General features: G+C 41.6%; 3 protein-coding genes across 6 annotated transcripts in view; 2 read left to right on the forward strand and 1 right to left on the reverse strand.

The window, feature by feature from the left end:
- Window positions 1–23,913, reverse strand: part of serpini1 (serpin peptidase inhibitor, clade I (neuroserpin), member 1) — a 225,508-nt gene that overhangs the window by 19,890 nt on the left and 181,705 nt on the right. The gene's annotated exons all lie outside the window — the stretch shown is intronic.
- Window positions 398–8,624, forward strand: pdcd10a (programmed cell death 10a). Of its 3 annotated transcripts, XM_070971185.1 has the most exons (9): window positions 429–497; window positions 2,434–2,465; window positions 2,874–3,069; window positions 4,709–4,762; window positions 4,969–5,086; window positions 5,737–5,863; window positions 7,200–7,278; window positions 7,373–7,455; window positions 7,889–8,624. In XM_070971185.1, the coding sequence occupies exons 3-9, from the start codon at window positions 2,980–2,982 to the stop codon at window positions 7,968–7,970; spliced, it is 633 nt and encodes a 210-aa protein (XP_070827286.1). In that variant the 5' UTR covers window positions 429–497; window positions 2,434–2,465; window positions 2,874–2,979; the 3' UTR covers window positions 7,971–8,624. The 3 variants fall into 3 exon arrangements, with proteins under 3 accessions (XP_070827285.1, XP_070827286.1, XP_070827287.1); XM_070971184.1 differs by lacking the exon at window positions 2,434–2,465 and having other exon boundaries at window positions 398–497; XM_070971186.1 differs by lacking the exon at window positions 2,434–2,465 and having other exon boundaries at window positions 482–754.
- Window positions 10,600–23,913, forward strand: part of LOC139336609 (cilia- and flagella-associated protein 337-like) — a 30,834-nt gene continuing 17,520 nt past the window's right edge. The window contains exons 1-11 of one of the 2 annotated variants that reach the window (XM_070970761.1): window positions 10,600–10,829; window positions 12,336–12,431; window positions 13,276–13,584; window positions 15,079–15,252; window positions 15,677–15,760; window positions 15,929–16,021; window positions 16,159–16,330; window positions 20,661–20,828; window positions 21,825–21,973; window positions 23,100–23,333; window positions 23,803–23,913. The exon at window positions 23,803–23,913 is cut by the window's right edge and continues 54 nt beyond it. In XM_070970761.1, coding sequence (XP_070826862.1) covers window positions 12,351–12,431; window positions 13,276–13,584; window positions 15,079–15,252; window positions 15,677–15,760; window positions 15,929–16,021; window positions 16,159–16,330; window positions 20,661–20,828; window positions 21,825–21,973; window positions 23,100–23,333; window positions 23,803–23,913 — 1,575 coding nt within the window. In that variant the 5' untranslated portion in view covers window positions 10,600–10,829; window positions 12,336–12,350. Of the gene's footprint in view, window positions 10,830–11,006; window positions 11,121–12,335; window positions 12,432–13,275; window positions 13,585–15,078; window positions 15,253–15,676; window positions 15,761–15,928; window positions 16,022–16,158; window positions 16,331–20,660; window positions 20,829–21,824; window positions 21,974–23,099; window positions 23,334–23,802 lie in introns of those variants that run through there. The other variant, XM_070970762.1, reaches the window with a different exon arrangement.

Consider the following 23,913-nt stretch of genomic DNA (forward strand, 5'->3'; position numbering starts at 1 on the left):
TGCTCTTAAACGCCACACCAACTTGAAAGTGCCTGTTCTTGATTCTGCTGTTGATGTGTAGCGCTAACTGACACTAGTTGGGATTGGCAGATAACTATCTTGACCTAAAGTGCAACAGTTAATTTCGTTCTGTACTGATAACTATCTTAGTTTGCGGTTATTTAAAATCAAATGAATCAAAATCAAATTCAAAGCAAATGTCTCTTCTGCGTACCACTGAATTTGATACTCTGTGCTTTCTAGTGGAAGTGGAAAACAGCTGAAATGCGCATAAGAAGAGTTAAAAAAAAATACACCACCTGTGCCTTTCTGGGATTTGAAGTCTGCTGTAGTGGCCATTACAATGACAAGACATGACAGAGACTTACCGAAAGAACTACAACTCAGCCTCTCGTGTGATACCGAGGAACCGCTCTCAACACCGCCCTCCCCGGCTCTCAGCCACAGCTTTGTCAGACAGAAAACTTCCTGAATGAGACGCAAACCACAACAAGGGGGTGAGTAGTCCATCGGAGCAAATAACCGAAGCGCTTGTCTGTTATTGTAATTTTACTTTTATATTTCCGCTGTTTTATCGCCAGACGGTTAGCTAGCGATTTAGCGCTAGCTAGTTAGCTAAGGACGGAGTTGATCACCTGCTCTTAACTGCTAATCTCATGTTAACGCGTGAACGCTACTGGTAGTTTTTCATGTAGTTCACCTCCTTGTCGGCTCGCTGCTTCTCCTCTTTTCATTGGCAGCTGTATCACCGCAGGTAAATACTGTGCAGTAACTTTAACTGTCCACCCTTTCCTCCACCTGCTATATGTGTCCTGTAGTGTAGCGTTAGGTAACTGGTTGGGGTTCAGCGGTTATTGTGGCACTATGACATCACCTGTCAGTTGCCCGCTCCCACAAAGGTCTGTGAGTGGTGCATTTAAAGAAGATGTGAAAAGAAACCACCTTTCGTCAGTGACCTTTGCTCAGTGCCTTGGATAATTTGGTTCAAAATAGCCACTACAGCAAAAATTAAGGTGTTCGACCTGTAAATGTCACAATGAGTTATGGCCATAATCTTCTCAGCGTAATTTAGTTTGTGTTCATGCAAGGGTGATATTAGAGGGCTGTAAGTGCCGTGGTGGTTTTAAACTCAGCGCGATGGTAATGAGCCAGACAAGCTGAATTGTGGTTGCGAACTTTCTGCCATCTGCTGTTGTTGGGACTCTGGTGTTTGAATGTTTATAACCTTAGTGGTTCAGGACGAATTGTAATTATTCACACTAATGACCCAAAAAATTGACCATTTAGATGTGCCATTAAGCTTACCTAGTGAGCCAGCAATATAAGCACCCTGTTGCAGGCACACCTTTATATAATGCGTTCGTGATGGTTACTTGTTACACTTGTGTTTGATGAGTTGAAATGTCCCCCTGGGGAATGTTCATTTATGTGTTTTGGGAGTTAACAAAGATTGCACTAATTGACCTTCAGTGCTATTGTCCCATATTCAAAATCTGTCTAAGGGGGACAACTTTGTGTTTGTCTGCCCATGAAATATCCTTCCAAAATGTTAATATATATGTAGTTTTTGATAAATAAAAAAGGCTTATGCCTCGAAGTGCCTTACACACCACCTGGATGAATGAGAATCTTCACAGAAGATATACTTATGCCTTTATTTTAGAATATTTTGCTGATGTAAATTTACATATGTGCATGTATGCATGTTTATTGTCAGCATCCTATGATTATCAAAGGAGACTCAGCGCTCAGGAATGGCCCACACTATTGACTATGTTAAAATGTATTTCTTCTGATCACACCCATCAGTGACACTAGGCGTGGTTGGAGCTGAAACAGGCTGTCTGTAACCATGTCTGTCGTCGTCTCCTTGTGGTAGCTCGGTACACTGTGGCTGATCTTCCTCTAATCAGCGATTGATAGAAGGAAACACTTTCGCAGTGGACCCACTTGTAACCTCGATATCTGTGTAATAGTGGCTATCAAAGGGCAAAGTAAAACATCTCTCGAACTTTGGTCCCCTCTGCATGCAATTAAAATAAAGTCACAGTCAGGTCACCAGGCAGAGACTCTCAGGACTCATGGAAAATTGAGGCACATGCATGAAAGATGGACTTTGTATACAAGTGAGTGTTCCAGCCTGAAAATTAATGATCTATTGTATGATGAGTATGAAGAACTGTGTCATGTTACATCATGTAAAAGTGTCACAGAACAAGCAACAGCTGAAGAAGAACTGGTCCTGTCAGTGTGTCAGATACAGGTGTGTGTGTCTGGTGTGCACACACGTGCGTATGCAAACAGAACACAGGCCAATCGAAGAAGTTACCGTTCTCTTTTTTCAGGATTGTTTCTTATGACAAGACTGAGGGAGAAAGATCACTGTGTGTATGCCAAGGTTCTGTATTTATCACAGTGATATTTTTATTGCAGCAATAAGTCTGGAGAGGGTGGCCCTTATTCAGGTATGACTCATGCCAGTTTTGTCACCATTGCACCCAGCGGAACAGTAAAGCTCGCTTCTTTTGCCAATGTGGCTGTTATGTGATGATCATGTCTGTGACTGAAATGCCTCATGGGAAGTAGTACACATGGGATTTTATGATACGTAATGGGGAGGAATGCTGGTACATTGCTGGTATCATTATTAAATGCAAGTTATGAATTTATACCATCTTTGACAAACCACATTTTTCATTCTGTCACCTCTTTTCAATACAAGGACATTTAAATGCTCCAATTCTGAGTGGTTAAATCGGTCCCTGCTTGTAGCCATGGTGCATTTTTCCTTGAATTCCCTGCTCTGTCATTTCCAATCTGTCACCATCTATCTCACCTTGCTTGTTCACCTGTCCTGCCCTCTTCTTCTTCAGGTCCTTGTCTGCCCTCTTTCTGTCGGTCTCCTTGAGTGATTGAACGCAGTGGAACTGGCATCAGTGGACAGGCACGCACACACAAAGGGCCATTGATTGGTGAAAGATGACCATGGAAGACATGAAGAATGAAGCCGACACTGCCTCCACAGTTTGTATGGCTCTCTACAGTGTGATGTATCCTGTCTTCACTGAGGTAAAGACTGCAGGGTTTCAGTTGAAGGGGGAAAAAAAAGAATGGATAAAACAAAGGTGTTGCATGACAAAGAAATGTGAATAAGACCTGTGCTGAATATTCAGGTTAAGTAGAGGAGATGTGTGTTTAATGAAAATGTTGCTGGAGGTTAGCTGTGAATGGGGTTTTGTGCAAGCATCAAAGGTTTGTGGTGGAGCAGAATAGACATAAGGAAACAGATGTTGAATATTCCTTGTTAATGTTGAGTTTAACACCAAGGAAGAAGTGCCAACAAGGACACAGTCAGTGCTTCATTACAGTCCATATGTGGTGGGTGTTTGGATGAATATACATGTGCACTTACTTGTGTGTTGTGGGTTTTTTTTTTTGCAGTTATACAAAGTTGAGGTTTTTTTGTATATAAGGTCTATGCTCTGCACATTCACCTGGAAAGAAAATGTTTTTAACCATGCAAGCGACTCTAGAGATGGAAATGTTGGTGTCGTTCATGGTTCTTAGAGGATGACTTTACCTTCCTTTAGAAACTGTGAGGTTGGCATTTATGGTTTGGACTAAAATCTCAACAACTACATGGTTTGTCAGGAGCACGAACACATGCTGTGTAAACACATTCAATGTTCCTTGAAGATAAATCCTAATCCTAATGAACACATTTTCACTTAATCAGCGAAATACCACATCTACCTGATGTAATGGCACCACATTTTGTACATTTGTGGTTCCTACATGATGAATTCTTATGACTTTGTGATCCATTGAATTCTCCTGTAGTGGCACCGTGACACTTATTTGAGGGATTGTTGTGCAGTTTTGTACCGATGTTCATGATTACCAGAGGATGAATTAAAAAAAATTGACCTCCTGGCCTTTCATCTGGTGCCATACTTAGGTAAAAACACATTTATTTGTCCAATACTTTGGTTTACAACTAAATACCTGCAAAGCTAATGACATTCCTCAGCTCTGTTTTGTGGTTAGTGCTAATTAGCAAGTATTCTCTGGATCTTAGCTTTGTCATTGTGAGCATGTTAGCATGCTGATGTGAGCATGAGGCTCAGAGCACCACCGTGCATTTGTACAGCCTCACAGAGCTGCTAATGGTGAAAACAGTTTATATGCTTGCCATAGAGGCCTGTGTCTCTCTCCTCGTTTCTTCTCACTCCACTCTCCAATAAAGACACGAAATGCCAAAACAAGTTTAAATTTCAAATTTCCACAAACTAATGTATAGCCTAAGGCCTCGTGTCAGCTGATCTCCTGTCTGACTGCTGTAACAGTTTTCCGTTTGTGTTTTTTCAGTATTTCATATTCTTTTGGCGAAGCTGGGTGGCAAATTGATTTCGAAAAGACACTTAATTTTAAAACCACATATGTGTGAGTACACGCTGTGCCAATTGACAGACAGAACTTGAAGTTTGAAGTAGTATATAATACCAGAATATTGGTCCAGAGGAATTCTTCTGAAGTTCAATAACACAGTGTCCTCCTTTGATATTGCAGGATTCTTGGCTTGTATGTACTTTCTGCAGAATAACATTTCAGGACAGAAGTGAGGCCATGATAAGAGCTAAGCTGTGTGTGTGTGTGTGTGTGTTGTGGTTTGTGCGTCTGGCTTATGTTTGTGTATAATAACTTGCAGTTGGAGAAAGTCAACTTATCAGCTGCGCAGACCTTGAGAGCAGCTTTCATAAAGGTGAGGAAAAAAAGTTTCCTTTTGTTTGTTGAAGTTTCATCAGATTAACTGCAACCTTAGCTGTAATAACTGTCCCCATCCCTTTTTACTTTTTAAAATCATTCTCAGACTTTAGGTTGATTTGTAGATTTGATAAATGTTAGTGCCACAGAAGATCAAGGCTGAGTGCGATTACCATCAGTGCAGCTGTATGTTTGTGTTTCAAGGCAGAGAAGGAGAACCCTGGTCTGACCCAGGACATTGTCATGAAGATTCTGGAGAAGAAGAACTTAAAAGTCAACTATAATGAGTCTCTTCTTCGCATGGCTTCAGACGACGTGGACGGTATGATGCTTGGTGGAGGAGAGGAGGAGGGTGGAATATGATGTTGCATAGGACAATCACACAACAGTACCTGCAGTAATAAGAAACGTGTATTAAACTGGCCGACATCAACTTTGTGTCACCACAATTTCCATATCATTTTGGGCTGTTATATTGCTTCTGAAAGAGGATTCAAGTGGATTTCTGTGAGGCCCAGCCCACATTACATTAGCCCAATTATCCACTGGGGGGAGCTGTTTCTCCACAAATCGACTGCTGCTTTTGTTCTCAAATGTTCCTCACTGTCTGTAATTGAATTCCTTGTGCCGTGTTCAGTGATTGATGGTGGTAATGAATTCACACATGCATACTCACACACGCACTTTGAGTGAATTTTAAATGTACCTCCTGCATGGCACAGCCCAAATCCTATGTTAATTTAGCCCTTGCTTAACAAACCAAACACTATCCCTTTAAAGTGTATGCACACACGGTACACTTGATCTTGTATTCATTTTACACATATGCAGTGTAGGTGTGTTTTTCACAGGTGCCACCATTATTAATTGCCTCATTTCAGTGTCCCCCGCAGTTATTTGCACTCGCGTTGATGTGCCCGTCGCCGAGGAGGTTGAAGATCTGTATTTTTCTCTTCCTCTTGGTGTTTTCAGAGTTCCTGATTGACAGGCGAGAGCCAGAGTTCCAGGAGCTGAACGAGAGGGCCCGAGCGCTGAAACACATCCTCAGCACCATACCAGATGAGATCAATGACAGAGTAGGCTTCCTACAGACCATCAAGTAAGACTGCTCAGTGTGCTATTGTGTGTGTGTCCAATATACACCAGGTTTAATTCTGGACAAAAGTTTCAGTCCGATTTCTTGTACTATCGAATGTATTGCCAGAAAATGTCTCAAGAGGGCATTTGTCAACCTTTCAAGTGGGTGGTACCTAAACTAAAGCTTTGATGCAGTGCGTGTCTTTATGATGAATACATTCATTACAAAAAAAAAAGATCTTTCAGTTGTTCATGAGTTTCAAGGCCAAAGGTCAAAGGTCCTCATACTTGGGGTCAATGCATATGCTGCTAGGTAGAGCTGAAGTCTTTATTGTTGGCACCTTGGTCCTATTCATGTGAATAATGCAATGCATTTTCACTCTGTCTGAACACAAAAGCCCCAAGATATGATCATGTATTACTACAGCATCATCATTTAGCAAGATAGCATGAGTTTATGTGCAGTATAAATGAGCAAAACTGTCAAAGAAGACTCACTGCAGTTAATAATGGTGCTCACACTAATGTTTAATTGGATATATCCAGAGGGTGTTCAACATTCAGTGGGATTTTTTTGCCAACTGGTCAGCTGAGCAATGTTGAGGAACGGTTAAATAATTGATAAGTAAAGATCAGTGTTTATGTGAACTGGAAAAAGTTCCAAGGTCTATTTTTAATTAGCAATCCAAGATGAAGTGAAGTCTTGAGAGTTCATCTGTGACCTTGGGAACAATACAATGTACTCTCAACTCAAAGGTCCATTGACTAGCTTTCAGTCGCATCTCACAGACTGTGGAGGCAGCGAAGGCGTCACGACCTCAGTTTAGAAATCAAAGCATTAGAACATGCAACATAAACAAACATAAATGCTGCTCTTAGTGTCAGACATTTATTTGTATGTTATGGAATAGTGAGGAGGAAACTCTGCATGCCGTTTTTCATCCCTGTCCACTGCACCACACATACACACACATACGCGCGCACACACAGTCTAGAGAGAGAAAGTGAAAGACGTTTCATTTTCTTGGCCCACTTTGCCATTATTTTGATCGAATCCAATACTCTTAGTGAGTCAGTGCTTAAGTTACTTACCCAGCGGAGGGCTCAGAAATAAAATCAATTCAAAAGGAATGCTAAAAAATTAAGGTTATGCAACAGCAGATTCAAGTGCGTATGAGGAGGGGAGAAAAAAAGTTGAAGGTGAAAGCATGTTTGCAAGAAAAGGGGAAGAAAGGGAGACGACGAGCCGGATCAAAGAACTGTAGTTTCAGAGAATTACTGCCTGATTAAAAACAGACAGATTTTGAGATATTGCTTTGTTTTTTTTAAACCAACTTACTCATGTGTGCCTCCCACAGAGACATCGCCAGTGCCATCAAGGAGCTCTTAGACACAGTTAACACTGTCTTCAGGAAATATCAGCATCAGAACAGACGGGTAAGTAGATATATGAAGAAGGAAAACGCGCGCGCTCTAATGCAGTTTCTGTGAAATGAGTGGAGCTGAAAGGCTGTCTGTATTCATTGGTTAGGTTCTGGAGAAGCAGAAGAAAGAGTTTGTGAAATACTCCAAGAGCTTCAGTGACACTCTCAAAACCTACTTCAAAGATGGAAAGTATGACACCGTTTCTAGTTTATTCTGTTTTTGGATTTTTTTCTGTCTGTTTTTCTTCCTTTTCTGTCGTCTCAGTCACTTGTTCAGTCCTTTCTTTTTTCACATGCACACCCAGCTGCCAGCACATTTAGTAGCTGTACGCGCACATGCCAGTATGCACACACACACACACACACGCACACACACACTGTCACCACCATGTAAATGGTTGTCGTTTGATCACAGGCCCGCTTCTATCAAATCCACCATTGCTGAATAATTCCCTTGACCCATTTCCTGTGGATTCATGCTGGCTTGTATTCTCTGAAGCCTGACATTCTCCATTCCAGCCAGATCAAAGTGTTTCCTGGATCAATCCTAATATTGTTGCCATGGTTTCTTTGCTTTATGATTGACACATGTGTCCTTGTGTCTCTGTCACGGTTGTTTCCAGAGTGATAAACGTGTTTGTCAGCGCCAATCGGCTCACCCACCAAACCAACATGATCCTGCAGGCCTTCAAGACAGTGGAGTAGCAGCCTGAGAAGACGCGCACACACAAGCAGACGTTTTTATTAGAGAGTAGGTGATATGAGGCTTTGTAATTTGTAATTTTATTATTTTTGGCTGTATAATTTATAATTCTGTGGCTTTGAGGGGAGATCAGGTAGTTTGAGGTTCAAAGCGAATCAGGTTGACAGTAATTGCCAGGGATTTTTAACTCCCTTTTATGTTGTTCTTTTATCTGATTCTTAAGTCGATATTTCTTCATTCTTTTATATATTCCCCTCTCTGTTCAGGACTGTGTAGTTCTGAAAAAGTTTAGGAAAAATGTAATTATTTCCCATGTCCTCAGAAGTTTTTTCATCGCACAAGTCATAAAACGTACAAAGAAGTGGTCTTCAGTTTTCACATACGTTCCCACAGTTTGGACTTGGATGAGACATTATCTTCGTCCATATGGTGGTGTCACATACTTGGCACTAATATCCTCCCGCTGTCAGCATGCATTATTTTCAACTTACATCATATGGGTTCAAATCCTCTCAAGATACCAAGGTCTGGACAGACGTTGAGAGATTGACATGGAGACTGTTCACTGTCAGCTGTCTTTGTCCTGTCCTGCTGTAGCACGTCCTGCTTCTCCCAGTGCATCATAAACCATCACCATCCAGGTGAACAGCAACTCAGTAACTGTGGTGTCTTTATTTTTACTTTAGCTACAGAAATTTATGCAAAGTCGTCACATTTACGGTTTTCTATCAATCAATGGTCCACTGCGTAAAAGAACACATGGCTTTTTGAACTGCAAGGTGGGCAGTGATGCAAAATCTTAAGCTAATGATCCTGTCATTGATTTCAAAGGTTTTACAGACCCGATGAGGTAGATTGGATTGGGAACCACTGCTGTGTGTATTCATAGAGAAGGAAAATCTGCTGTGAAACATCTTTAACCTTATTTCATTTTTTTGTTTTTGCTGGTGAAAATGTTCTTTTTTTCCACTTGAATTTGAATGGATTTGATTTTTTTTTCCAGGAAAACATCAGCTTCAATGGTAGACATCTGTTTCAATGTCAGATACATCAACGAACGTGTCCTTTGTTTTGGACCTGGCTTGTAAAATCTACATCCAAATGTAATACTTCTTGAAGGTCTTTACGACAAACAGCAGAAGTAGACTTGGTTCAGGAAAAGAAGTTACAACAGAAGACTTTACAGAATGACTTTGTGTAACACAGTGCAAACAACAGCACAACTGCAAATACACAGATCAGCTCACTCCTAAATTAACCTGAATTTTCATCCAAATTTCAAAGACAAATATATTTGACCATGAACGTTTCATTTCTTTGTCTTTCTTTCATTCTGATACTTCACCTGCAAAGTCCTTTCCAACATTCATTGAAGCGAATGTAAATAAAATAAAGGGACTTGAAATCAATTCCTCAAGAACTCAAGAGTCATGAGGAGTGTGTTAAAAAAAAAAACAACAACCCACTTTTCATTGCAAAAGAGTTCTGTCACTTGAGAAAGATTTTCCAAAGTGGGTCTCTCTTCAGATTTGCATTGTTGTATGAAAGTGCTTCATTTCCGCTCAGTTGCCCTTGCTTTCTCTCTCTTCGCCTGCACCTCTTTCCTCCCAGTATTTAGATCCGTACCAATTTTTCCCCATTCCAGCAACTTCATTCTTCTCCCTGTATAATAGTGGATTTTCCATGGTGGATTTATGGTGGGCTATTTTGGGCTCCGTACTGGCTCCTACATGCACCACTGTAATCCAATTGTGATAGTGTTAATTTTTAAAGCTTTATTATTGAAATTGCTGAGACCTAATTTTCTGATCCTGTCACCGTTGACGACCGCTGTAATCAGCTAATTCGAGTTATTCCAGGCCATTAAGTCACACACAAGGATTGGTCGTGGTCAGTGAAGCGGCTGGGAGGGAGGGGATGATTATATCTGTGTTGGATGTACGGCTTTTGTGTGTATTCATGCTTGCAGTTATACAGGCAATCTATTTGTCTCAGTTTAACAAATCCCTCAGAGCCTTTTTTTTTACTCTTGTTGGGAGTGTGTGAACAGCTACGAGTGACCCACAGGAAGTCCTCTCAGAGGCATTTGAATGGCACTATAAAGCTCTGCTGTTGTGTGCTTTTATTTTTGTTCAGGTCCAGGTTCACGTCAGTGCTTTTTACACTTGTTTCAACGCAGAACACTTTTATGAGTGGCAGTAGAATACTAATGTTCTCGTGAATTGTGTTGCCATGGTGCGTGTAGGGGGTAATTGTACCTCAGATTATTTTCTCTCCAGCGCCTAATCTGTGAATAGAAGTCTCTCTCTCACACGCACGCACACACACACACGCACACACACACACGCACACACACACACACACACACACACACACACACACACACACACATTGTGTTACATGCAGACGAAAGGGCCTGGACTCACAAACACAGCTCTTTTTGACTACTTGGTTGCCAGGAAACTTAGCCTAAGTCTTTGAGAGTGAGGGATAATAAAAGAAAAGAATTGTGTGTGTCTGTGTGTGTGTGTGTGTGTGGCCTCTGCCACTGTCTGAGCTACTAGGGGCAGTTAGTTAACTCTCTCAGGGGGTGTGTGTTGCAGTCAGGGTGGTTATTGTTGATTGCCTCTCAGACATCGCTGCTGTAGACAAACCTCTGGACACAAAGCTTGGGGCTCCTGGAATCGGCTGAAGCTCCCACAGACGAGACCCATCCGAGGCCAAGATGGAGCAGCCAGAGCCTGAGGATTTGTTTGAAATGTCATACATTTAAAAATGGTCTTCCAACACCATGGGAGAGATTCTGGGCAGTTTACTCTGGACACCCATTGAGGACTGAGAGGATGAAATTGGTCGTCTTGGTAAGTTTGAATTTGTTATTAACTGAGAAGCTGTGTGTTCAGCTCCACTCTATGGATGTGATGATTAAAAAGCTCCTTGACTGAAGTGTGCAAACGGTACAGCTAACTTGACAGGGACGTTGCCAGGCCAAGAGCCTGTCATTATGCAGTTAGAGCCGAGATGTCTTTCTGGACAGTTTGACTGCAGTGGATGATACTCTGCACAGCTTTAATGAACACCAGATAGAAATCCAACAGTGACAGCTTCGACAGACCTAAAGTGACCAGCTAGGAAGAAGAGAGGCAACCCTGGTAAGTGGGTTTTGCCAACAGATAGGACAGCACTAGACTGGGTTTTTTTTTTTTTTTTTTTTTGAGTTATTTGTAAAATTCACACGACTGAAAGCCGTTCCCTCCAGTAAATCAGTAGCAACGCTCTATGTTAGATATGTTATTTGTTCAAACAGCTGTACAGTGCATCAGCTCAAAATATGGACCTCTTTGTGTTGATTTTATGGAACTGTGTCTGTGTAATCTCATTAAGACTGATGCCAGCTGCCTGCCACAGAACAAGTCAGGATGTGGTTGATTAAAAGTTATCACACTCATAAACAAAGCGTCGCAGCGTCGAATCGTCCCGGAGGTTTCACCGTTCTTTTCATTTATGACTGTAGCATAAACGCATCTGTTGCAGTCTGCTGCTTGTTGCCAGCGATGTGAATAAAGAGGTGGATAAACTATCATCAACTATCAGGATCATGCTGCAGTTAATCACCATTAAAAAAGATAATAGCTACAGCAAAGCATTGATTCTTTTGCTTTCATTACACACCCTGTCATCTAAATCTCTGCTTTTTTGGTGCCACCTCCAATGAAGTTGTGCCATAAACGTTTATGTCGGGCTAAAAATGAAACAGCGTTTGGCGTCCTCCACAGGCCTTTGTAGTGTTTTGTAAAATGTCAACAAGAAACTTTTTCATCATCTCACAAAGTACCTGAAAAGTACTTTTTAATCACTACACTGGCTAATTTAACAAACCCTTTTATGTTTCAAAGCCTTTCATTCACCCTATGATACATGCTGCTCATCTGCCTGACTGCAGTGTTTTATTTCACATTACCTGACACACCTGGCTTTGGCATACTTTGTCAAACCTGCAGCATCCTTGATCCATTTGGGGACCCATTCACTCACCTTTGAAAGCCAGTGAAAAAATGAAAATGAGACTTTGCACACCGTTCAACACAGACATGTTTGGAAAGAGTAAAAAAAAAAAAAATAAGCCAGCAAAGGAATTCTGCTGCCGCTGTGACTCTGCTGTATGATTATGGTGACATGACAACCCACTGTGAAACAGATATAGAAGGTTACTAAGGGATTACTGGAGCTGGGGACATCTTGTTCGTCATGTAATACTTCGAAATGTGAAGAATCTATTATTTGACTGTGAGTCTTCAATACAGATCCACGCACACACATGCTCTACCTTGCTGACCTTGTCTGGTATCCCGGTGATTGATTGACAGGTCTGAGCTGTCACCATGGGAACGAGGATGGAGGTGGCACAGCTTGAGAGCAGGATGAACACCGAGGACTATAGAAAGCTACAGGGCCTCTTTCTCGTGAGTGTGTGCTTGTGTTTTTTTGTCAGTTAATAGTCTCATATTACAGCACCTTTAATTCTCGTGGGAAACGCATGCACAGTATGTAATTTCTGCTGCAAGAGGTCTCCCAGTCAATAAAATAACAAAGGATGGAGCTTAATGGCATCATGAAGTACCGTTGGATCATGGGAGTTGTTGTGTTCATTGTTTAACAACCCACATTGCAGGAAATGAATAATTGTGCATCATCTGGAATGAGCAGTACAAACAATAGATAGCTAATTAGCTCGCCGACTTCTTCCTCACACTCTGACGAATCATCTGGCGTTTCCCCCAGAAGTTATAGCAACTAGACGGGGTAAATGGGATGTGTCGCCTTTGACAGGCAACCAAATGAAATGCACTATTACTTTGTAATGGCTTTGAAGCCAAGTTGACGTTGTGGCTATGTCATTAAACATCATCTGATGCACATGGGCCCAAAAACACTTTCCCATAGACTTATATTGTGAAAGAAGCAGGTGTAGCACAGTGGATATGTTTTTTTTTGTGAGCGCCACAACCCTCAAGAATTGACTGATTGAAGAATTTGATTGACATTCAAAGGGAAGTTAGCCGGCTAAGCTGGCTGAAGTCTCTGGTGTGCATGCTCTATGGGTGCTGGGGCCCATGGAGCATGTGCAGTATACATTCCTCCAGGCTCACCTGAATTCATGCACCACTGAGCAATGTTTAATGGAATGGATGGAGCCCCACCTCCAACGCTGTATCCACTTCTGATAATGCATCCATTTCCAAATACACAACTCAACGAAATATGTACCAGCATGCCACAGTGTCACATTTCCTTGTCTCGATACAGGACCCCTTGGGTGCACCTCGCTCCTTGTCCAGAACTGAATTCATCCACTTGGCTTGGTCATCAGTTGGCCGGGGCTCCAAGGAGGAATATGGCCTCCTGTTTGACAGTGTAGTTGTCACTCAGGAGCACCGCGGCCTCCTTCTGGACATTGATGCCATCAAGGAAGAAGGGCGTGTTGACTGGGGAGGCCTGTGCTCTTTTCTGCTGCTGGAGCTCTCTGATAAAGTGAAGAACACCAGAAAGAGTAGTGTGCCTTGCTGGAAGCTACCACGCACTTTGACCTGTCCACATCGAGACCCAGTTCAAAAGGTAGAAGAGTCACTGACATGAAGAGACTTAGAGGGAGAGGTTGTTATGAGGTTTAGAACATGTTGCCCATTTTAAACATATGATCTATTGCAGGATGTTATCCAAAATCCATTTTGACATTGACTGACTGGAGAATCCAAAACTCTGCTGACTGGGTGGAAATCCACATTATTAAACATTGTGTGAGGAAAAGTTTGAAAGTATTAGGGTCTTGCTCATCAAAATGGCACACCTCTTTTGAGATAAATGGCTCTGGACTCCTTTAAGTTTAACATCTATCAATTAATATGTAAATGAAGCAGCCAGGAATAAAGTGCCTACTGCTGTGGTTAAAGTGATGGCTCACCACTTTAATCTTTCAATCCTGAGAATGTCAAAATGTCAGAGTGTTGTGTAAGTTGTTTTCCAAATGGCTGGATGGTCTTGACTCCTATACTTTAGATCAGACTTGAGAGTCAGTCAGATTTGCTCCTTAGAAGTCTCTTATTTCTGTCCATTTAGTATAGCGTGGTGCCATTTAAGCAGGGAAGGCAAAACAGAAAATGTGAAAAACACGCTCACCTCAGCTCTACAGAAATCTTTGGTGTCTTTGGTGTCTTGCTTTGGTTCAGTCTCTTCAACAAAAAGTGCCCCCCCAGCACCAAACATCAGACAAAGTTAGCAACTAGTGGGGGAACATAACAGTGTTTTGCAGCTAAAAGACCAGATAATCCCCTCAGGAGTTGGTAGAGACCAAAACAGAACTAAAAGGACAGTGAATATTGGATTTAGTGAAGTGGCCACTCCACATATTTTCCCATAAAGTTTCTTTCACTGGTCATCCTGAATAGAAATATAATGGGGTTTCCATACTGTAAGCTGTAAGTCGCTAGAAACTCATCCAGTACCAATGACTCATCAGCTGTAGATAAATAGGTAATTAGAATAATTTGCGATAAATAGATGACACGCCAATCTGAGAGATCCTGCAAAGCCTCCAGCTGGCTCTGGGAAAGTGACCCAGTCTGCAGTAATTACACCGGTAGTACATCGAAGCCCTGACCTCTATTCTATAAGTATTAATAAACCTTTCTTTCTTTAAAGATATTCAGCATCTCTTTCTCATCAGACACAGTCAGCTCAAGCCTTTTTTTCTGCAGCTCTCAGTTTTTTTTTCCTTGTGGCTTAGCCAATAAAATGGCATCATTCGGTAATCCTTTTTGTTTGATTGGTTTTGCCACAGAGGAATGTGCCCTACTCACTTGTACTCACTTTCATCCAATAAGAGGAAGATTTAGTTTGATGGAGTCATTCTAGTGTAGTTTTACGGCTAAGGATTAGCAAGAAAGGAGAGGAAATGTTTTTAAATGTTTTTCTTCCCTTTAAGACGCTACAAACTGCATCACAAAGAGCATTAAAGCTCTTCAAGGGAGAGTCTTTCTGTTACTTTGCCCAATCCCCCAAATTTGTCTCAGTTAAACATTGTTGTTTTGTAATGTCCTCTGGTCTCACCAGGTGTTGCACCTGCAGAGTTCAGGTCAGTATCTGACCGTGAGCAAAGGAGGAACTGTGGGGCTGAGGGATGGAGAGGACATGTCCCTCCTGCACACGCAGCGACTGCAAAACAGCACAGTCACACCCAAAGACCTCTGGGTCACTGACATGGTGCTGCTGCGCAATGCACACAAGGTGACATTCACTTGTAAAGAGTCACATGACAAACAAAAGCTCAGTCTTGTTGATTGGTGTCCCGGGTTATGTTGCCACATTCTTAGTCTTGTAGCAGAATTTATACAACTGAACAAATGTTATTACAGAAATTAATTTAGAAATTAGATTTGCGGTCTCAATTTTGGGGGGCAGATATTGTGGCGCACAGAGGTAAACAAGCTTTGCACTCAGTCGATTAATTATTGATCAGTGCTTTTGCTTAATGGCACTGCAGACATCACGCTGTTGAATAATGCTCAGAAAATAAACATTCACATTTCAATAAAAAGGCCATCAATTATTGACGAATGCTGCTACATCGTATTGATGAGATAAATAGCTGTTTGTCTGCACTTCTCCGTTTCTAATAAATTCATTAGCACTTGTTTTTCCTTCTTCTCAGATAGCTGTGTCTTTCACAAGTAAAGAGGTGTGTTTTTATGACATACTGTCAAAACAAGACATCAGCTGCAAGTATAAACTCCAGGTAACAGCGAGAGAGAGCCTCTAATGTTTGGTTTGAGCATTTCCTGTCATCATAGTAGTCTCTACTGTTGCACTGAGTATCCAGAGTAAATGTACATAATATAACCTGAGTAAAGTGTCAATGGACATGAAACATAACACTGTACTTACCTCCTCTTGTCTTCTCTAGGGTTTGAGCTTCACTCCCTGGTGTCTGGACTACTGGGTGGATCCCTCTCACCCAGACCAGGCCATCCTCACCATAGGTGACATTGGAGGACAGGTAATACACAGAAAAGGGAGGAAAAGGATGTAGAACATTGTTTGGGGTTCATTTTTCTACATCATCGGTCCATTGCTCCATAACTTGGTTGTGTGTGTGTCTGTGTGTCTGCGTGTGTGTGCTGCACGTTATCCCAGGTCACTGCCTTGTATTTCACCTCAGCTCATATCTCTCTGTTTGAGAGACTCAGTCTGAGGACAGACGCGGATTCAGCAGACATCATCCTATGGGATGAACTGATCAAAGGAAAGCATCGCTGCTGTTACACTGTGACACACCGAGCACACGCACCTGCCTGGGTTAGAAAAGGTAGGAAATACAAGCACACACACAAACACACACATAAAAGTTCTGTTTTCATGTGCATCCAGTCGCTCTTTGATGATATTCCAATGACCTTGTACAAATCTAGACAAGCATGTCTTTGTTGCAGGCTTGTCACTCACTCTTTGTTGTCTAAACCCAAACGTCTCTGGTTACACTTCTACCATTTCACACTGTATGTAGATGAAGGGGCCAGCAGAAGGAGTGTCTCTATGTGCCAGATTTTCTGAAAACTGATTTTACTAAGTAACCAGTTTGCTCTGATTTCTGTCATTTGAAATCACTTTAATTAATTTATTTTATTTTATGAGACAAAATCCAGCTGTTTTTCATTCCTGCATTCACCTGGGGCCTCAGGTCAAAAATAGTTGTTATGAGTTGGACAGAAAGAAAACAAGCGGCTCAAATGACAAAGAGAAAGAAGTACCAAACTCTGGGTGTCGGACATACCTGATTCTCACACACTTTCACTTTGACAGCTGCGATGAGAGCCCCTCTCTGTGCTTGCTTGCTCACTTTTTCAGTATCACTATAAAAACAGCTTATGCAACGCCATGGAAATGCTTGGGCGTGTCTCTGTCATTGATGCACACACACAAACTGACACACACGCACATGCGAGTCCTGAGTCATCCACTTTATAGTCTTGCACAGCCAGACTTTTGACTATTGGCATAAAGTCACAGGCTTGAGGTCTGGCCCCTTGAGACTCCCCACTTCAGCTCAGCGTGGGTAACAAAGAGGTCGCTTAGTTGTATCTCGATTGCATCATTCCTGTAGAGCCCCTCTGAAGAGTCATTGGGCTGTTTGATAGTGATTCTGCAGAGGCAGTGCTCTGAGACTAGCTTTGCTGAAAGGGGAGATCCTGACAAAGGGGGAAAACAAGAATAAAGTACATATAAATAAGCACAACAAATGGGAAAACAATGGGAAAACAAAAGAAGGGGGAAGCAGAGGAGACGATGCCAAAACATTAAAAGCACTGGTTAATTGAAATTTTACAGGCTGCGTGTGCATGTGAAACAACAAGAGTGTGTATACTAAGAGTGCTGCATGTGTAAATGTGTGTGCGTGTGGTGTTTTGAGAGTGTGAGAAAGGAAAGGAGGTTTGTGTGACTGTATATGTGTGTTTGCATACCTCTGGGGTGCTGGTGCTGTTCTTTTGAAGTTGGCCACCCTGCAGTATGAGTGGGCTGTGTACCATTAGACATGGCTGGTTATCCAGACCTCCAAACCTTCGGGCTCACGGGCCACCAGAGAGAGGAGGGAGGAGGGTGGGAGAGAAGGGGGAAGGGTGGTGGAACAGAGGGGAAAATTGAGAGGAAATTAGGAGGAAATTGGGATGGACACAGACCCGTAAGGACAAGGAAGGAGAGCTGTAGGAAGTGTGTGTCTGTGAGAGAGAAAAGCATTAACATATCCACATAATGTTGTGATCAAAGAAATGAAAAAGAACATTAAGGATGAACGTCGGCATGTGCACTAAAATCTCCCTAAAATGTGCAGCGATTTGTTGCAGAACAAAAGAGGTTAGCTTTGATGTAGATAAAATGTGACTCCTGCTGTTCCTCTTTCAATTCGAAACTCACAGCAGCAAGTGTGGCATAACACACATCACCGGCTAGAGCGAGCAGATGTTCTGTATGTGGGTCTGCATCACAAATAGTTTGATTTGTGATTTGTGTGTGTCAGTGAAAGAGAGAGGGCCTCATTAATCAATGATGAGTCATGCGACGCTGTCTGGAAATCCACTGATCTTTTAATTCACAGGACGGAGAAAAGATGTGGTATATGGAATGCAATCAGACGTAATTATTTGCCCCAGCTAGGCGGCTGATCTTTGACCTGCGACTGTCACATGCCATCTCGCAACCTGCGCTTATTTGTGCAGTATTTGAAAGCTAAGCAGCCTCTAATAGAGACGCGTGGCATGCAATTTAGCTGTTCTCAATCAAAGTGTTAATTGAGATAGATGGTGATGCAAGATCCATTACATTTTCTGTAATACCAGTGAGCAAATCAAACTAATTCTATGCTGCGCTGAGCGCCTGTGGATTGGTTGGTTTACCATTGCGGTCATTGCACATTTAGCACAGCCATTTCAGAAAGTGGATGTCCTTCAGAGGTCTGCTAGCAGGAGCATTTTGGCATGAGCTGGATGAAGTATCTCATTTGAATAAATGAAATGAAATCAACAGTGTGTCATCATCAAAATATGTTGCAATGTTGTTTTAGATCGAATTTGTTGGAGTTAAAACTAATTTATTCCCTCCGCTGGTAACTTCAGCTGCATTATTGCTCCACACAGACGAGCTGCTTGAACACTAATGGCCTCCATTTGTGATTGTTTTCTGAATTTTAATCTTAAAAAAACTTGCACAGAAAAAGTTAAGTTCAGATCTGTCTGGATTAACATTTTCATGAATGAGGTCTATTGTTCTGTCATATCAAGACTCGGCTCGGTCACACATTCCTATTAACTTCAGATCGGTCATATCACTGGCAATCCTTTTGTACACTGCGACCCCTCTGCCTTGCTCAGTCATTTGAGGCCCTTTCAGTCTGTACTTTAAAGGACACAACTGACAAATTAAAGACTTCATCAAGTCCTTTAGATGTTATGTGTGGCAGATTCCTGAAGGTGTTTTTTGACAGTGTTGGTCACATTAGCTCTCCATCCACTGTTTTCAACCTTTCTTCTCAAGAAACCTTTTGGCCTATTTGTAGATTGCAGTTTTTTATTGAAAGTTTTAGAGAAAGTTGCTTATCTAAAGTTATTTCTTTTATGAATAATCATCATATCTTTGATAAATTTCAGTCAAGTTTCTGTTCTGCTCTTCAAATTTATAAAAAGATATTTTTCTTATAGCTGATGATGGAAATTCTTTAATTACATTTTTTTTCTCCATCTCAGCTCTGCTTTTGACTTAGTTAACCACTGTATACTATCCAGTCACCTTGACATGTGGGTTGGCAATAGGGGTACTGCCCTAGGCTGGTTTAAATCTTACTTATCAAACAGCTTTTTCAGTCGTCATCAGTGATGCCTCCTCCTCTGTGGCCCTTCTGTTCTATGGTGTTCCCCAAGGCTCCATTCTTGGTCCTCTGTTATTCTGTGTATACATGCTGCCACTGGGACATATCATGCATAAATATAAAATTCAGCATTGTTATTGAGAGGAAATGCAAATTTATGTCCTCCGAATAACAAAACCAGTGACAGTGAGAAACTTGTGTAAAGTCTCATTTGAAAAACAAGTCACAAAAGTTTTTCTTATCTTGAGGTCGTACACATCATCTCTTTATGTGGGTTTCCTCCAGCTGCTCTAATTTCTCCCACCATCAAAAATGTACGTTAGGTTAAGGTATGATTGTGCATATGTGACAATAAACTTGACTAGATTAGATTTCATCTTGGTAACATTATTGTAATTCCTTGTATTAAAGTCTATAAAAAAAACCCTCACACCTTCAGCTGGTACAAAGTGCAGCTGCTTGGCTTTTAACAAATACTGCAAGACAAGATCCTATCCCTCTTGTTTTAGCCTCTCTTCACTGGTTAACAGTACACTTTAGAGTAGATTTTACTGATTACCGTTAAAGCACTTCATGGTTTAGCTCCGAGTTATACTGCTGAATTGCTGCTCCTCTATGAACCAGAGCGTAGCCTCAGATCTACAGGCAGGGCTCTACTGGCTGCTCCTAAATCCTTACTCAAGACTAAAGGGTTTTACGGTCAGGGCCCTCAGCTCTGAAACTCCCCGCCTGAAGATCTCATGCTGCAGAATCAGTGCTGTGTCTTTTCAATCATGTCTCAAAATGTATCTTTAAAAAACAGGTTTTATTAATCTTAATATTTCATTTCCAACAGTCATCTGTTATTGTTGTCAAACTACAAACTAAAATACAGTGTAACCAGGTGATCTATGCTTAAGTTACAGATAAAAATCAGCTGCAGTTCTATATTTGACAACAGTTGTCACGCCAATGCCTGGTGCAGTACTGATGCATTGTAAACAACAGATTTACAATTATAATGACTCCCAGAGTAAATAGGAACTACACACACACACACACACACACACACACACACACACACACACACACACACACACACACACAAATATCAGCTGTTAATTTAGTTGCCTAATTGTTTGTTTGTATGTTGTATTCTTAACATCCACTTTCAAATGGACTTTAGCCATCAGCAGGCTTGTTCTCTCTCAGTGTTACTCGCTCCTCTAAATGTAGTAAAGCTAATTACAGTATCTTTCACAACTAATTTACTTTCACTTACGACTCTTTCCTGTTTCAGTACATTACCTGGGCTCACTGGAGGCCTTTGTGTCGTGCAGCACCGGACCGCAGAGCAGCATGGTGGTCGGCTGGAGGGAAAAAGAAAGCAGAAGTCTACGAGTCACTTCTTTCCTTACAAAGAGGGGCGTGTGGGACATGGACTACCACTGTGGACTCAATCTTATAGGTAGGGGCTAGTGTGTACTCAGTCTGGTAATACTTGTGATGTGAGTGTGAATAGGAAGTATTCAGTGCAATGAAGTTTTATTTTTTTTAGCCTAAAATCCCAAATTTGTCTCAGAGTATTCCAATCTGTTCAACATATGACACCCTCGGGCTGGGCAATATTGCCTAAAATCAAAATCAGTATTAATGTTCTCCATTCTCACCGTGGAACTCTAATTCAATTTTTTTGCTAAAACAGGGAAATCAAACTATATTTCACAGCATTACCAAAATAATTAATATTATAGATAGATCCGACTAATACAACACTATTTTCCTTTAGCTTCTTTCTATCCTGTATCACGATGAGTGAAAACAAAGTGTTCCCACATGACTGACATGTTTTGTGTATATTAACTCTCTCGCCTACAGCCAACACACAAAGTTAATTTCATTGTTTGCAACTGCGGGTGGAACATTACCACCTCAACTTATGAAATTAACCCACTCACTTAGGGGGTAGACAGCAGCCTGTATGAAGGAATTTATCAAATGTATTGATATATTATATAACATGCTAGAGTCATAATGATAGAGTCATAATGTCAGTTTCAATTGCTTTCCAATTGCTTGCCTATCCCTACGACACCCTCTACCCTTTGACTCTCAATTTGAAACTTAAAAAACACACTTTCCTTGATAACACACAAATTAATTACATTTTAAAGTTAGATTAACACGCATGCTTTGACATTGATCTGAAAAAAACTCAATTTGTGTGTTGCCAATTAATTTTAATTTTATCCCAAGTAAACATTTTGAAGTTGGTCCAACACTTTAAAAAAAAAAAAAAAAACTTCTATAATTCTATGCATAATACCAAGAGACACAGAAGCATCCAAACTATCAAATGCAACACTGAATTTGTTGTCGGCAACAAGACTAAAAACAGTGTGGTTTCCTGTAATTAATCGCAGTCAGCGCCTTGACTAATTTGGAACATTCTGATTGGTTGCAGCCACAGCAGGTGTGGATCATCAGGTCTTGCTGTGGAACCCTTATGTGACCTCGGAGCCAGTTTGCGTGCTCAGTGGGCACACAAGCCCCGTCACTGCAGTTCGCTTCATGCAGACCAAGCAACAACTGCTCAGCTACTCCAAGGATAAGGTGCGTGCATGCGTGTGTGTGTGTGTGTGTGTGTGTGTGTGTGTGTGTGTTTGTGTGCGCCTGTGGGTGGGTGTGAGTGTGTGGTGCAGGTGCACTCTGCTAGAAAAGATAATGTAATGATAAAGAGCCCTATCATTGTATTATTAATTCTTATACTTTACTATAATTACTGCAGAGGAAGGAGGCTGTGGTGCAGATGATTGGTAGCCTGTTTCACACTGTTACCATTATAAGACCTGGCGTTTCTCAAAATTAAGACTAGGTTTCCTTTAAACCCTTCTCCTTTCTGAAGCAAAGAGGATGCTGCTGCTTGAGCTGCTTTTCCTCTCCCCGTTGCAGCACTGTGCATGTTTGCCTTCTCTTTGGCTTTTCTGATGATAATGAATATTTTAGAAGTGATTTATGTTCCATCTGCCTTCTGCTCAAACACCATCTGCCATTGCAGGAAACTCTGAAAGCTTTACCTCAGATTCCTCTGGAAGACTTCCTGGAACAGCCACAGTCATCTTGTTTCTTGCCGTAAAGCAATATGGCAGAGTTGCTGTGAAATCTGGCTAGGTGGCACTAACATCATGTGGAGGCTGCTGCAGTAACCTTACCTTGTGAGGCAGCTGGATTCACAAGATCACGCAAGCTGAAAATATAGCTTGCCAGACTTTTTGGCCAAACCACAGTCATTTTGGACCAGTTAGTGTCCTATGAGGAACGTCTGGGTATTTTTTGTTCTAAAACAGCAATTTCGGCTCCTATAGAAGTTAGTATAGATGCTGCAGCACCATCAGTTAGATCAGAACTTTCTTTATCGAAGGAGGTGACTGTGAAAAGATGTTTTCGTTCTGCTCTTAGTTGGCTTTGGCAAGAGTTCCACTATGTCTTATGGGTCATTGTTCATTGACCTGTGTGTGTCAGCCGGTTCATCCAGTCACAGTGCCAAGCATTTTTTGAAAGTGCCAAAGGCGCTGCCCAGACGATTTTGTTTAACGAACCGTTTGGCGCGTCGGGTCAAGAGTAACCATTCTTTTTGGCAAGGACTGTATTTTTTCTGTAGTTATGATCATGTCTTAAGATGATAATTGGTTTTAATAGGAGTAGCAATTCATACAGCTTCTAACCTTACACTTTCCAGGTCCTGTGTCTATGGGATGTTTCGAGTCAGCTGTGTGTTCACCGTCTGGCTGATGTGTTCCCAAAGACACAGGAGGACACACACACCCTCCTTTTCCTCCATGAGGAGCGTCAACTCCTCCTGCTGTCCTTTAACAGTCTGCTCCTCCTGCTAGACACTGTGAAGGAGGAGAAGAGGACCAGCAGCCATGAACACCCTGTTACCTGTGTGCTGTATAATAGTCTGTTCAGACAGGTATGCAGGTCAACACTTTGGTTTGATTGAGGTTGATATAACTCAGACATTAGAAAGTCAAATTTAGTGGAGGTTTCAAAGAGGATTAATGCTTTCTACCTTTTTAAAAGGCGTGTGTCATTTTTGTTTCAGTGCATGCTTTATTCCCTTCACCCAAATCGATGTACACAATGTATGAGCACCACACAAATAGTAAAATAGCAAACGCATCCAATATCAACAGCCCTCACTTTAAAAAGTACATCCACTCTCGTTCCCCCTCCCTGTTTATTCTCTCTTGACAGCATCATTAGTTGCATTTTTTCTTCAGTTGTGGCTTAGCACTAAAATAAAGTGTAACGAAGCGAGGAGTGTGGTTTGGCTATGTGAGAGTCATTAAAGAATACATCAGCAGAGGCCGCCTCCCTCGCAGCATAAAAAGGATCAAACTCTTTTTAATGATTGACATCCTCTCTCTCTCTCTCTGCAGGTAGTCAGCAGTGACTCTGCCTCCTCTGTGATCTGCTGGCTTGCTGACACGGGCCAAAAGGTCAAGCAGTTCCACCATTGCCATGGCAACGCCGAGATCTCCACCATGGCC

Source organism: Chaetodon trifascialis, chromosome 9 (genome assembly GCF_039877785.1).
Source record: "Chaetodon trifascialis isolate fChaTrf1 chromosome 9, fChaTrf1.hap1, whole genome shotgun sequence".
Classification (NCBI taxonomy): Eukaryota; Metazoa; Chordata; class Actinopteri; order Chaetodontiformes; family Chaetodontidae; genus Chaetodon; species Chaetodon trifascialis.

Coding starts and splice junctions, on each gene's coding strand:
- pdcd10a (XM_070971184.1), top strand. CDS start 2,980: ATGACCATGGAAGACATGAAGAATGAAGCCGACACTGCCTCCACAGTT. Junction 3,070..4,708: donor TGTATCCTGTCTTCACTGAG/GTAAAGACTGCA, acceptor AATAACTTGCAG/TTGGAGAAAGTCAACTTATC. Junction 4,763..4,968: donor TGAGAGCAGCTTTCATAAAG/GTGAGGAAAAAA, acceptor TTGTGTTTCAAG/GCAGAGAAGGAGAACCCTGG.